Source organism: Notechis scutatus, chromosome 2, assembly GCF_049901735.1.
Source record: "Notechis scutatus isolate UNSWTSFEM ecotype Mainland chromosome 2, rNotScu1.2, whole genome shotgun sequence".
Taxonomy (NCBI): domain Eukaryota; kingdom Metazoa; phylum Chordata; class Lepidosauria; order Squamata; family Elapidae; genus Notechis; species Notechis scutatus.
In genome coordinates, this window is record NC_142010.1 from 61,968,268 (window position 1) to 61,982,161 (window position 13,894).

Genomic DNA, 13,894 nt, shown 5'->3' on the forward strand with positions numbered 1-13,894 from the left:
TGTTATTGAATCTTGCAACTGTGGCTTATTAAAAAAAAACAAAAACCCATGGCTTATTGCAATGGCTAAATCCATTCTCAAAAGCAATCATTCAAACTGTATTGTTAGAAAACAGTTTTATAACAAAGGCAGAAATAATGGTCATAGATGGAAATACGAGCGAGCACAAGACAGAAGTACTTTATAGGTGGAGAATTGTGTTAGTCTATGGTGGCAAAACACCAGAAGGAGTTTGGTATCATCTTTTCCAACAAACCAATTTTATTAAAGGATATAGATTTTCCTTCTAAGGTTAACTGAAAAGGTACAAGAAAATGGAAGTACTATGCCTGGGAAATCTCAGAAATATGTCAACAAACTTACTAGCAATTCCCCCGACCCTTTCTACTGAATTTATTGCTTTGTCCTACATGAAGGCAGAAGCCCAATTTTCCAAAACTCTCTGTCTAAGTCTTAATTCTGCCATTCAGCAAGCTATTTTGAGCTTTCTTGGGCATAAACAACTTTGGAGTAGCTTTCACAGCAGCTGGCTTCCTGCAGCAGCCAGGATTATTTTGAGAATGGGTGGGAGAGAAGGAAATCAACTTAATCTGGGCTTTTTTTCAAGGGCAAATGGATGAGCATTTTTTCCAGATTAGAGGCTGCCTTTTCCCCTCATGATCAGTCTTTGACCTGTTTCCAAGATTTCACAGTTGATCTGCAGACATTGACAAATATTTGGTTTTTTGTCTGAGCTTCTGATTTGTGTTTTACCAAAGTCATTGCAAGAGTGACTGCTTGATCTTGTGCATTTCTGCCAATGTGCTTTAGTCTTTGATCATGGAGAGACATCTGCTATTTTATATTCTTCTGGCAACAATTCCTGTGGATGGATCATATGATTTTCTAATAAATAATATCAGAAACCTCAAGGTAAGTGCAGAGAAAAGCAGATATGTATTTATTCACTCATTTATTTATTTATTTATTAGATTTACACCCCACCAGAATCAAATTGCTCTCAGTGACCTATTGATATTGAAACCACATGAGTTATGCATGCATTGTTTTGACACTGAACTGCAAGCAAAAGTCTCTAGCAGCAACTTCTTCCAGTTTCAGGTGTATATGTTATCCCTTCTGACACACAAATATGAAGAAAATTCAAGATATAATCCTAAAATAATAACAGTTGGAAGGGATCTTGGAGGTCTTCTAGTCTAATCACACCCTACACCACTTCAGACAAATGGTTATCCAATCTCTTCTTGAAAACGTCTAATGTTGGAGCACCCACAACCTCTGGTTCTCCAATGATTAATTATTCTAACTGTCAGGACATTTCTCCTTAATTCGAGGTTGCTTCTCTCTTTGATTGGTTTCCATTCCATTCCAATATCATATTCTAATCCATAAGAAGACAGCTTGAGTTATGGTTTGGGCTCTGAGGATTTATTTGCATTCCGTGCATCAGAGATTACTCAATATATGATGGATAAGTAGGCAATATAAACCATGCTATATACTAATTGTCTCATTCATGCCATTCCTTTTATTGGTCCCACTTACTTATTTATTGTGTGTTTAAGGCTTCCTTATTTCCCTGGATTCTAGAAAGTACAAAATCTGGTATTGTAAACTATTTTTGAAATTGCAGTATATACTATTTTTGAAATTGCAGTATTAGAAACCTCATTTTTTCCTGTTTCCAAATTTTGTCCTAAATGCAGTTAATGCTACAGCTTTCAATGTACTGTACTGTACAATACTACCCTATTTTGGTGTTAGACACAGACACGGATACACATGCACACAAATTAGATGTAACAAAACATTGATCCATATATAAACAAACAATCCTATGTGATCTTAGGCTATATTTAGTTTCCTTTTATGTATTGTTTTATTGAACTGCACTTTTGTACTTGATTACATGGTACTTAGCATCGCAGTGCAATTATTCATTAGTGATCCATCTGTCCATGCCATCAACAACCAAAAAAAGAGAGGAAACTGCTAATTTATTAATGAAATGAACAGAATGGCAAATGGTGTATTTTCATATTCTGGAATGCAGAAATCCTAATTTATATGCAAAGAGTTTAGCTACCATTATTCCCATATCTTTTTGTTTGAACAGATTAGTGTTTTTTAGAGAGAAGCTACATAATGCCATGAAATTATATCATATGAATTATATGTTGGGGACAATGGTGGGATTCAAATTTTTTTTACTACTGGTTCTGTGGCTGTGGTTTGGTGGGCGTGGCAGGGGAAATCTCCAGTCAAAGGTGGTATTTGCCGGTTTTCTGAACTACACAAAATTTCTGATACCTGCTCTCCAGAACTGGTCAGAACCTGCTGAATGCCATATGTTGAGCAAAGAATTATATATATTATATATTTTGGGAACCAAACTACACTTCTTTAACCCATAATTTTATCTTTATAGCTGATTTAAAAAAATAATAGAAGGAACAGGAGGTGGAAGACATTGGGGCAGATACAGGTCTTGGACTTTATATGTGTCAGTTGGAATCATCTCACTCCTGTTATGGACCCATTCCTAATATCTGCAGTGACAGAAATATATCTATAAGGGCTTTTCTCCACAGAAATTAGAAAGGGAAAAGAAATACTAATTGGGACTATAGAAAATGCCCACACTATGATACTGATCTGGCTCACCCCTCTGCCCTATAGCATGTCAATGTCCAAATTCACACTGCTTTTTGTCCTGCCAGAGCCCAAATATTCCAGGGTGTGGAGCCCAGTGGCGGTATGTTATGGGTTCAGCCCGGTAGCAGCGATGAGCAGCGGAGACCGAACCAGTTCTCTCCGCCACTCTGTTGCTAGGTCCACTTGTTATCTTCTGCTTTTGAAGCGCAGCTGCTCTGCGCGGCACAGCAGAGTGCTGCACGGCAGCTGCTGAAGCGACCGGGAGAGTGCAGGCTTGCAGGAGGTGAGTTGGAACACCTCTGTGCCTGTGCAAAGTGCGTGTTTGGCACGCGCATGCATGCAAAGTGTGTATGTACGAGCAAAGCGCATCCACCAAGCCACGCCCACTCAACTGCTGGTAAAAGGTTTTGAATCCCTCTGCCAATATTTTAAGGGCAATCTGCAGCTAGGACAATGGGGTATGTGTAGCAGTGAGGTTTTCTTTATTATCCCTCCTCATGACTCTGCATGCAAGCTATGGAGGGCCCCCAGAAAGGATTCATCTTGGATGTGTGGCATCCAAGCGGCATCAATCCCCTTCACCAAAGGCCTGAGCAAAGAGCCTGGTCTTTAAGGCCCTTCAAAAAACTAGTAGGTGGGAATCATTCAAATATCAGGGGGAACCTTAGTCCAGAGAATAGGGATCACCATCTTAGGAGTTGTGGTGGTGCATTGGTTAGAATGCAGTACAGCAGGTTACTTCTGCTGACTGCTGGCTGCCAGGTGTTTGGCAGTTCAAATTTCACCAGGCTCAAGGTTGACTCAGCCTTCCATCGAGGGGGTAAAATGAGGACCCAGATGGTTGGGGGCAATATGCTGACTCTGTAAAACACTTAGAGAGGGCTGTGAAGCACTGTGAAGTGGTATATAAGTCTAAGTGCTATTGCTATTACTACTGAACCTGTTTTCAGACAGACTGAACAAAGAATCTAATGTAAACCTAGCATGATACTTTATTTTGAGCTTTAAATTCTTGTGAAAGCATACTCTTAAAAAGAAGTTTAAATGACAGATTAGAATTGAAGACCTCGTTAGTCATGGACCTCACTAAATGATATTGGGCCTGTTCTTACCTTCCAATCTATATCAAGGGGGCTGTTGTGAGAAACAATGGAAGAGGAACTTTTCAACTTTTGGGGGAGAAATGGGATAGGCATCTAACGAATGGATTAAATAAATATTTTAATAGACAGATGAATGTTGGAGCAATGCATATTCTAAGACAAAGAACTATTATTATGAATATATCCAAACATTTACTATAACATAAATTTATGTAGCCATTTAAATTTGATTAATAATGAATAATATTTTATTTTTATTACTTTTTCCCCTTTACAGAAGAGAAATGTTGCAGATGCTGTAAGTATTCTCCTTATCTATGAGTCTTGTGCTGGAAAAACTTTCATCCTTTGATTCATTGATTTTGAACTGAACTGTAGTATTCATATACATGCTCTATTTTGAGTTGCCTTTGTATTCTGTCCAGACTTTGCAGATATTGCATGTTTAGAAACTGTGGAGCATTGGCAAAACAGCTTCCAGATTCATTTTGCAAGGCTGTTAAATTGAGTTTTATTTCATGCTTTAGGCAAGAAGTTTATGCATAAGCTGGAAATGGCTCTAAACTCTGTATCAAAAGATTCTACATGATTTCCTTTCATTAAACTTGTATATAATACCTGTGAAGTCAGGAAAGGCAGAAAGACCCAGCAGAAAAGGGGAAAGGGAGATATTAAGAAAGAGAGGGATATAAACTAGAATGAGAAAAGATATGGGGAAAAGAGGGGGAGGCGAAGCAGTAAGAAACAGGTGCATGAAATAAAGAAATACGGAAATAGTAAAATGTTGAAAAGATTGTTTTTTCAGAGATAATTGTTGATGAATTAAAAAGGGGATTCTGCAGCGCGACAAGGGGTAATAAGAATATTTCTGCAATTAAAAATATTTAGAAAATAGGGTAATATAGATAATGATAACTCTTATTAAAAATCAAGGGGGGGAAATATGCTGAGGAATCCAAATGAAAAGATGTAATGATTATTATTGTAACTTCTTAAAAATAATGGTTTATTGGGAATCAAGATGAAGGAATAAAGGTATATTTTAATCATTGAGGTGTCACACTCAAAGCAGTAAAAGGGGAGAAACCTATACTTGTTTGTTTGTTTTTAGTGTTAAAATTTGTATTAATCTAGAATTTATAAAAAGAATGTGTAATGGAAAGGGAATATGACAGACTAAAGAACCAACTAAATTAATAAGTCAATATAGACTATTAAAAGCAAGGAGAAACATTGGTAACTATTATTGTTATTATTATTATTATTATTATTATTATTATTATTATTATTATTATTATTTAAACACATATTGTTTATCTTTATTTTTAAAATAAATTTTAAAGGATTATATTTGAAATAATTGAAATGAAGCAAAAAGATGTTTCGATTGAGATTAATGAAAGAGGCTAGAATTAATGTGTTTGTTTCTCTCCTTACTGAAAATTTGGAATGGAAAAGGTAATAATAGAATTAAGTATGCATATATGAATGTATAATTGCTGTCATATTTGTATGTAAAGGTGATGACCCGGAAATATGTTGTCCACTAAAAAGAGATTTTTGTTTTTAATGTGAAAAACTGAATAAAATTTGTTAAAAAAAAAAACCTTGTATATACTGTAAGAATTGTCCACCATAAAAAAATGAGTCTCCTGCTGTATATTGGAAGATCAGACTGTAATAACTTGATAGTGAGTTGTTTTTATTAGTAAATGCATTTATATATCTACAGTATTTATGTCCATGTAACCAAATATTATGTTTAAGTTGTGATAATTACTAAGTTGTGAAAATTACTATTACTATTAATCCTCCCATCCTTCCTTTCATCCATTTCCTCCCACTTATGACTGTATGACTGTAACCTTGTTGCTTGTATCCTAACAATTTTTATTGACTGTTTCCTAGTATGATTTGATTGCTTATTGTACTCTATGACTATTATGAAGTGTTGTACCTTATGATTCTTGACTCTTGATGAATGCATCTTTTCTTTTATGTATACTGAGAGCATTTGTACCAAGACAAATTCCTTGTGTGTCCAATCACACGTGGCCAATAAAGAATTCTATTCTAATCTATATTATAAAATGGAAAGTCTAATGACAATACATACCGAGAAAATGGATACATATCTATTGTTTTTCTACTTCTCATTGTGCTATTAAAACTTTGTTCTGAACTTCTGTTTGAATTATACCAATCTTCCCAATTTGAAACTGGTTAATGTCTTTTACTAACCTATCAAGTAAATGCTCATTTTCCAGAACACAGATGGCATCGATATCTATAGAATGAACATTGATTCCCATATTACCTCTCGATTTGCTCATAATATCATTACCAGTCGGGCCATCAACTTTGGCAATGCATCTAAGGAAGCCTTCTTTGATGTGGAGCTCCCAAAGACAGCATTCATCACAAACTTCAGCATGTATGTAAAATTTTCCAAAACAATTGAGTTGTGAACAGACATTCAATTAGACCTTCATGGAGCCATTGCCCTAGGTGAAAACATATCTGGCCCCCATAGTAGAAATTAGGAGTAAGGGTCACCTTTGGTTTCAAATTTCAAATATGTGAACTAGCTCAATTTTGGAAATAAATTGTCCTTGGTTATTCTCAAATTGCAAAGAGCCTACTCTATCTGTCTGTCTGTCTGTCTGTCTGTCTATCAAATCTATATACCACCCATCTCACTGTAGAAATGATTCTGGGCAGTATACAATAAAAGAAACCATAACACACACACACCCCCAAACACATAAAAATACATAGTGTTAAAAAGGGGGAAAGATAATTTTATGTATCCCCCATCAAAGGGCATGGAGTTTGTTTATTCCTAGGGTCCTGACTGATTACATGTCTAATAGTAACTGCATTATTCTCTCATAATACCGTAGAATAGGGAAGATTAATCTGCAAATTATTTCACTTCAATTCACAGCCCTGTGAACTCTTTGTAGTTTAACCTTTGGGGAGGCCACAAACTTTCCGGCCCTCTAAGAGACACTCCCTTGGAATGACAAATTCAATTTTTAAAAATAAAAATATAATTACGTTTTAATTCTGTTTGGCTGAAGAGAGTATCGGAAAAAATGTTTTAAAGCAGCAATTGTCTAATTTATCTCTTTTCTTGATTTTGTGGTGGAAAAAAAATCCAACCGCTGCTTCTTTCTGTGCTCTGTCTAAAAATGCCAGTGGTTGACCATAGTCTATAAGGTCTTTGTAGAGCACATGCCTGAGCAAACCTAAGGGCTTCCCTTTTGCAGGACATCGATTTCCATGGGGTGTTTTCTTCATAATTGTCCTGCATTTAATTGCAATTGTCTAATCCTTAAGACAATTATGACATAAATGTTTCTCATTTGAACTCATTTGATTATGAATACAGGGAAGAAATTTGATGCGTTGAAAAGAGAAAGACCACAAATATTTTGACGTATAGAATATTTTTTTCTTTCCTAGGACAATTGATGGTGTGATATATCCAGGAACTATAAAAGAAAAAGAAGCTGCTCAAAAACAGTATCAACAAGCAATTTCAAAAGGACAGACAGCTGGTCTAGTAAGGTGAGATTTTTTTAAATCCTAGTAATTTATTACAGGATGACAAAAAGAGAGAAATGTATGGATTTGTACAGAGAACTCAGTACCTTGGAGGAAGAGTTGACTTTTGTACAGTTATTTCAGCAAATTGCTAGTGGACAAGAATAGGTATGTTCAATACTACTTCTAAGTCCAGACTGTGCATTCAATGGAGCAAACATCACAAGAACTGTGCCGCGTACCAGCATCAAAAAATACCATTTTGTATGAGAAAGGATGAGAAAGTTTACAACTATTTGCAGACCCTTTGTGTAAGGGGAGGATAATTTATCAGGTGCCCCCCCCCCCCGCCAGCATCCAGCCAGGGTCAATTTTTTCTATATTTAATATTTTGATGATTACTTAGATTTTTTTTCCTTCTTTGTACACATTTCTCTCTCTCTCTCTCTCTCTCTCTCTCTCTCTCTCTCTCTCTCTCTCTCTCTCTCTCTTTCTTTCTTTCTTTCTTTCTTTCTTTCTTTCTTCCTTCCTTCCTTCTTCCTTCCTTCCTTTTTTAATTATTGTTTTTTGGGGGATTTTTTTCCCTGTGTTGTATTGTATTCCCATTGATAAAACATAATAAATATATATTAAAAGAAACACTATTTTAGAGAGTATGTAGGAGCTCCATTTCTCAAAACATGACCTTTTTGTTTAATTTCACTGTAATAATAATCTAACATTATTCCCTTAAATAAAAATACGCTAAAATACATTTTATTTTAATGCAACGGCATGTATGCTCAATTAAAAAACTGGGCCTTTCTAGGGCTTCCGGGAGGAAGACAGAAAAATTCACTGTTTCAGTCAATATTGCAGCATCTACTGAAGTGGTTTTTGAGTTGGCCTTTGAGGAGCTGCTGAAGCGAAGATTTGGCTATTATGAGATGTTCATAAAAGTCAACCCAAAGCAGCTTGTCAAGAACTTTGAGGTAAAAACTTTCTGAAATTACCCATGGATGATGTTAATTTTTTTCAGAATGCATTTAAATGAGTGGTTGTACACATTTTATCATTTTCATAACTATGCATTTATGCTACTTAAGATGATAGTAAGAACAGATAGTAACTGTTCTTCTGAAGATTCAAAGAAAGATTTAGAAACTAGCACTAGTATGGGGTCCTCTTTGGAGGCCTCTTCCTGAAATTGTCAGTAAATTTGTCAGTGACAGCATGATTCAAATTAACATTTCAGATTGAGGTCAACATCTTTGAACCCCAGGGTATCAGTTATCTGGAAGCTGAAGGCTCATTCATCACCAATGACTTGTTACCAGTCTTACAGAAGTCTTTTTCAGGAAAAAAGGTATATTAGACAGCAATCTTAGTCAAAATGAGTTTATTTTTTTAATAACAAAGTATGAAATTTCAACATTGGTTTATTTTATTTACTTAAAGGATTCGGTAGGCTGCTCATCTGATGTGTAACAACTCTGTGTGACTCACATTAAAACAAAAGTAAACAATATAACTAATCACCAAAAAGCCCAAACAAATCCCAGCGTCCTGATCAATGCTTCCTAACCCATCAGTGGACATAGGGCTCCATCCTCACTTCATCTCAGTGCTTGGGGCAGTGATGGCTAACCTTTTCATCGTTGCCTGCCAAAAGTGCATGCACACACATGCGTGCCTGCACCCGTAATGTAATGCGCGACCTCCCGCCCCCTGCGCATGCACGCATGACCCTCCCCTGTGCACCACATGCACCCCTGTGCACCACATGCACCTCTGTGCATGCGCGCATGTCTCCCGCGTGACCCCTGTCCCTGCGCATGCGAGGCAGATATCTGGCAATCAGCTGGCTGGCAGGAGGCATGCACGTATACACAGTGGGCTGATCTGGGGTGATGGCTTGCGTGCCGACAGAAATGGCTCTGCATGCTACTTCTTGCATGCGTGCCATAGGTTTGCCATCATGGGCTTGGGGAAAGAGACAGCTCTTTTCTGGTTTCTGGAAAGCTTCGAAAAAGAAGGGGGAACTGCCAGGTTTTATGAGGAAGGCTGTTCCCCACAGCATGGGCTACTATAGAAAAAAAATGTGTTTTCTAGGTCCCCCTAAAAAGTTAAGGGAATATATTAAAGCAATAATATATTCATTGGACATGAGAAACCAATAATTAATTTAGAAATATAAAGTAGGCCCACATTTCCCAAACTGTATGACAGTGCCTGTGAACTCTTAAAGATGCTGTGGGATTGTTTTACTACTTAATAATCTTGCAGTAGAGTAAACCTGACAAGGAAACCAAAGCCATGCAGGTCAGTGTTACTTTTATTGTAAAGTTTTAGTAAACTTGCTAGTCTGAATACACTCCCCCGCCCCACCTTTATTTTAGCATGAATTAAGGAGGACTTGTCTGAAATGGTTACTCATGTTGCATTCTTGACCAGGGCACAAGCCCCTTTTATCTGACTTTTGTTTTAGCAGTGCCATGGTACAGTTGGGGAATTGCCAAGGTGCTGTGAAAAAAATATTGAGACACTTAAGGACACCTTGAAGAGAGAAGGATTGGGACCCTTTGAACTAGGCAGTTATTTGAAGGAGTAGTGTTGAAAGAAAAATCCTTCTGGGTTCAGTTCCAAGTGGAGAAAAAGACACTGGAAACATGGAGGCTGTTTGGAAGGTTTAATATCAGGACCACATGGCCTGGAGCTCCAGAGTGAAAAGGAAGGAGATCAAAAAAGGGACTGAGGTGCTGAGAGTGCCTGGGTTTATACTGTCTGTTAGGATTTGAACTGGAGCTTGTTTCTAATTGGTTGTCAGACTGTCATGAGGGGCAACTCTGTAGGCTGTCCTGGGTTCCAGGCTTGGTTGAGCCTTGATGGATGATTTATGTCCTTAAAAGGGCTTTTGGCAATTGCTATAGCTTTACCTGGAGTTCCTTGTTATGTAAAGTATTCCAGCCCAGGCCTTAATGGCCCACCCATTAACAAAGGTGGGGGGTGAGTTTCTGCTTCTGAGTTTCTACTCTTTTTAGAGGAAATATTCTGCCTTTTTAATATTTCTTAGGATATTTCAATTTTCTAGGAGAGGGGTGGGTGCTAACTTCCTACAGTAGCATAGAGTTTTGTTGCATGCTTTGAAGGTTTAAATTTTGTTTCATATGCAAGATATCAATTTCTCTGTGAAGCAGGTATTCATATTTATAGGTTCCCACTGAACATAGTTTGCATATGCATGGTTAAATTTGATAAACTTATGTCTATGCATTTATAGGGGTGCATATGTATACATTGTGTTTTCAGGGCAAAATTTCTTTCAAGCCAACTTTGGATCAACAACGAACCTGTGCAGACTGTCTAACAACACTACTGAATGGAGATTTTATCGTGAAGTATGATGTGAACAGAAAAGCTACAGGTAACCTACAGGTAAGCAGAACTTAGTTGAATGGGTGTGCTAATTGCATCCTGTAGAAATTTCACTTCATATAACTTTTACCTTCTTATTTTTCAGATCGTCAATGGATACTTTGTACACTTTTTTGCACCCAAAAATATTGTACGTTTGCCTAAGAATATTGTTTTTATCATAGATGTCAGCATCTCCATGAGGGGACGTAAACTAATACAGGTAACTCCATATTTTAAAGTCAGTTTTAAGGACAACTAATGCTTAAATTAGCTGAAAGGTTCTCTCAGTTTGCCTCATTACTTTTATTTGCCAGCACTCTTGCATCCCAGTTATGAAGGCCTGGACCACGTGATTTAATACTGGTCGCTTTTCAGTATGCATAGCACAATGTGCAGAAGGAGGACTTCAATCACACAGTAGATGCCCTCATCCCACCATGTTTTTATCCCCTCTAACTCACCTCAAACACCATGACTGAAAGGAAAAGGCAAGGGGTAAGCAGCAGTCTAACTGCTGCTGAGAAAGACTATATAGTCAGACTGCATTTTTGCATGGAACTCATGTTTGCACCTTATGCCAGCTGAAGATCTCCTATATGGAGGTTCTCAATGATATGGAAATTTTGGAGGGTGGCAGATCTTCTGGCCTATTGCAAGGGTGCGACTTCCTGTCTGCCATTGGGATCTGTACCTCCTTGGCCATTCTTGCTGGGAGGTAAGAGGGAATAAGAGGAACTGGGCAGCTCACTGGTGCACTCCATTTCTTCTAATGTTTTAGGTTTTTTGGTCATGAAAATGTTTATTTTGTGGAAGACCTGGTGGTCTTCCAGGAGAATCTTGTTTCCTTTAGGGCACACAATTAAAGAGTCTCTTTCCACTCTTGTGGAGAGAAAGCTGGCCTTTCTCGACGCATTTCCCTTCCTTTGAAAGCTAGGAATTCCTTACTGGCTTTTAAAATGTTTTTATCCATAATATATATCAGGTCTATAACAAAGAGCTTCCAGAGAGGCTATGAGTGGCTACTCCAGGAAAGGTACCCAGGACAGCCAAAGGGGAAGGTTCAGAAGCAATCTGGTATTCCAAAATGACTTGGGACTAAGTCCCATCAGTCCCCATCAGCATGGCCAATAGTAAGGAATGATGGGACTGGTGATCCAGAATATTTCTCCAGAACCAGACTGCCTAATGTTGTTATGAGTCCAGCTATAAACTATATCCTGGTTTATATAGCTTTTCCGTAGTCAATTTTACCTCTGTTTATAGCCAAACTGAGTTCCTGTAAGAATGTAAATAATTGCTGGAAGTAACTAAGTTAAACTTCTATATCTTTATTAAGGTTTTTGCTTTAAGCATTGTTCTAATGTTTAATTTTAGACAAAAGAAGCACTGCTAAAAATATTAGAAGATATAAAAGAAGAGGACTACATAAATTTCGTACTGTTTGGGAGTAGAGTACACAAATGGAAAGACACCTTAATCAAAGCCACTCCTGAGAACTTGGTAGAAGCAAGAGGTTATGTTCAGCAGATTGGTATAGCTGGATGTATGTTTTGTGGGGAAATGGGCTATATTTGTTTAATTATAGTAACTAACAGCGTTTGCAGTTTCTTTACTGCAGAGTAGCATGTAAATTATAAACATTAACATTCCAGCAAGGGAAGAAAACAGAGGAAGGACCAATTGTCAGGGGATAGAATAACCTTGATAATCTTTCATTATTTATTTATTTTTATGCATCATTTAACAAAATAGATGTCTAACAACAATCACCCCCTCTTTATTGTGAATAATCCAATTGATACTATCTAAAACAACCAGTGATTTTAAGATGTGGGGACTTCAACTCTCACAGTTCCCTAGCCAGCAGGGAGCTGAAGTCTACACATCTTAAAGTTACTGAGTTGAGAATCATTAATATAAAAACTTGATAAGATTCACTGTGGGAAGAACTACGAGGTCTTTAAAAAAAAACCTGCATAAGATAAGGGCATAAAATGAACAAATGGAGACACAACCAATGCTGAATATTTTACAGCAGGGGTGTCAAACACTATTTCATTGAAGGCCACATCAGGGTTGTGTTTGACCTCGGGGGGGGGGGCAGGAGATGTGGCCAAGGGGCATGGCCTGCTTGATGTCACTCGTCGAGGCTCTGTTTTTGGCTGCGACAGCCTCTTGCAGCCTTCTGCCAGCAAAAAGGGAGTTCGGGGAGGCCACGTGCAGCCTGCCCGGGCTCTGCTTTCGGCCGTGATGGCCTCCTGCAACCCTCTGCCAGCAGAAATGGAGCTCCCCTTGCCTTCTTTGGCAAAGGGCTGCAGGAGGCCATTGCGACTGAAAATGGAGCCTGGGAGTTTGACACTCCTGTTTTACAGCATAACCTGTAATTTAAACACAGAGAGTCTACATGGCAAAAGATTTTGCCTCATAATGGATGCTGAAGGAAAAGGCTCTATTGCAATAGCATCCATAGGCCACCTGATGACATCCAGAATGTCATGCCACAAGCTATCTCCCTTTTAGTTTTCTGTGTCAAATATAAAAAGAGGGGGCCTTGTGTTTCAATACTGCATTGCTGATTTTGTTATACTGATTCTCCTTGTCCACGACCCCCCCACCCCCCAATGCCCTGGCCCATTAATCTCATTCATTTTCCAATTTCTCCTGACATAAATGCACATATCTTTGATGTATTTCCATGTGTGAATGTATATCGAAGTCTTATATGAAACCAGACCATTTCCCCTTGGAGTGGAGTATAGGTTTGACTAGGTGAGTTAATAGTTCTCCAGGGTTTCACAGACATCTTTTGAACTACCACAGTCTGAGATTCTAACCAAAGATTAAATAAAAGATACCAAACAGATGCTCTATTGCTGGATTTTTAAAAATGTAATACTGCACAAGCTCAACCATAGCTTTGACATGCCCTCATTCCTTAGATATAATAGCTTGAAGAAAAGAAATACAATTTTAAAGAATAGATACGGCACACAGAGAAAAGAAAAAAACAATGATTTTTATCATGGAAGCCCAGTTGCTGGTAGAATGCTACACTATTCTCTTTCACTATATAAACATGTTAATACAAGTGCAAGCATGTGGAGCTACAGTAATACAGAATATGGAATAACAGAGTTGGAAGGAACTTTGGAGGTCTTCTAGTTCAATATCCTCAAGCAGAAAATCCT

General features: G+C 37.8%; 1 protein-coding gene across 1 annotated transcript in view; it reads left to right on the forward strand.

The window, feature by feature from the left end:
* Positions 1–762: 762 nt before the first annotated feature.
* Positions 763–13,894, forward strand: part of LOC113420583 (inter-alpha-trypsin inhibitor heavy chain H3-like) — a 36,377-nt gene continuing 23,245 nt past the window's right edge. The window contains exons 1-9 of the mRNA XM_087954171.1: positions 763–912; positions 4,039–4,059; positions 6,029–6,195; positions 7,230–7,334; positions 8,119–8,281; positions 8,545–8,655; positions 10,599–10,724; positions 10,810–10,926; positions 12,081–12,249. Coding sequence (XP_087810297.1) covers positions 820–912; positions 4,039–4,059; positions 6,029–6,195; positions 7,230–7,334; positions 8,119–8,281; positions 8,545–8,655; positions 10,599–10,724; positions 10,810–10,926; positions 12,081–12,249 — 1,072 coding nt within the window. The 5' untranslated portion in view covers positions 763–819. The remainder of the gene's footprint in view (positions 913–4,038; positions 4,060–6,028; positions 6,196–7,229; positions 7,335–8,118; positions 8,282–8,544; positions 8,656–10,598; positions 10,725–10,809; positions 10,927–12,080; positions 12,250–13,894) is intronic.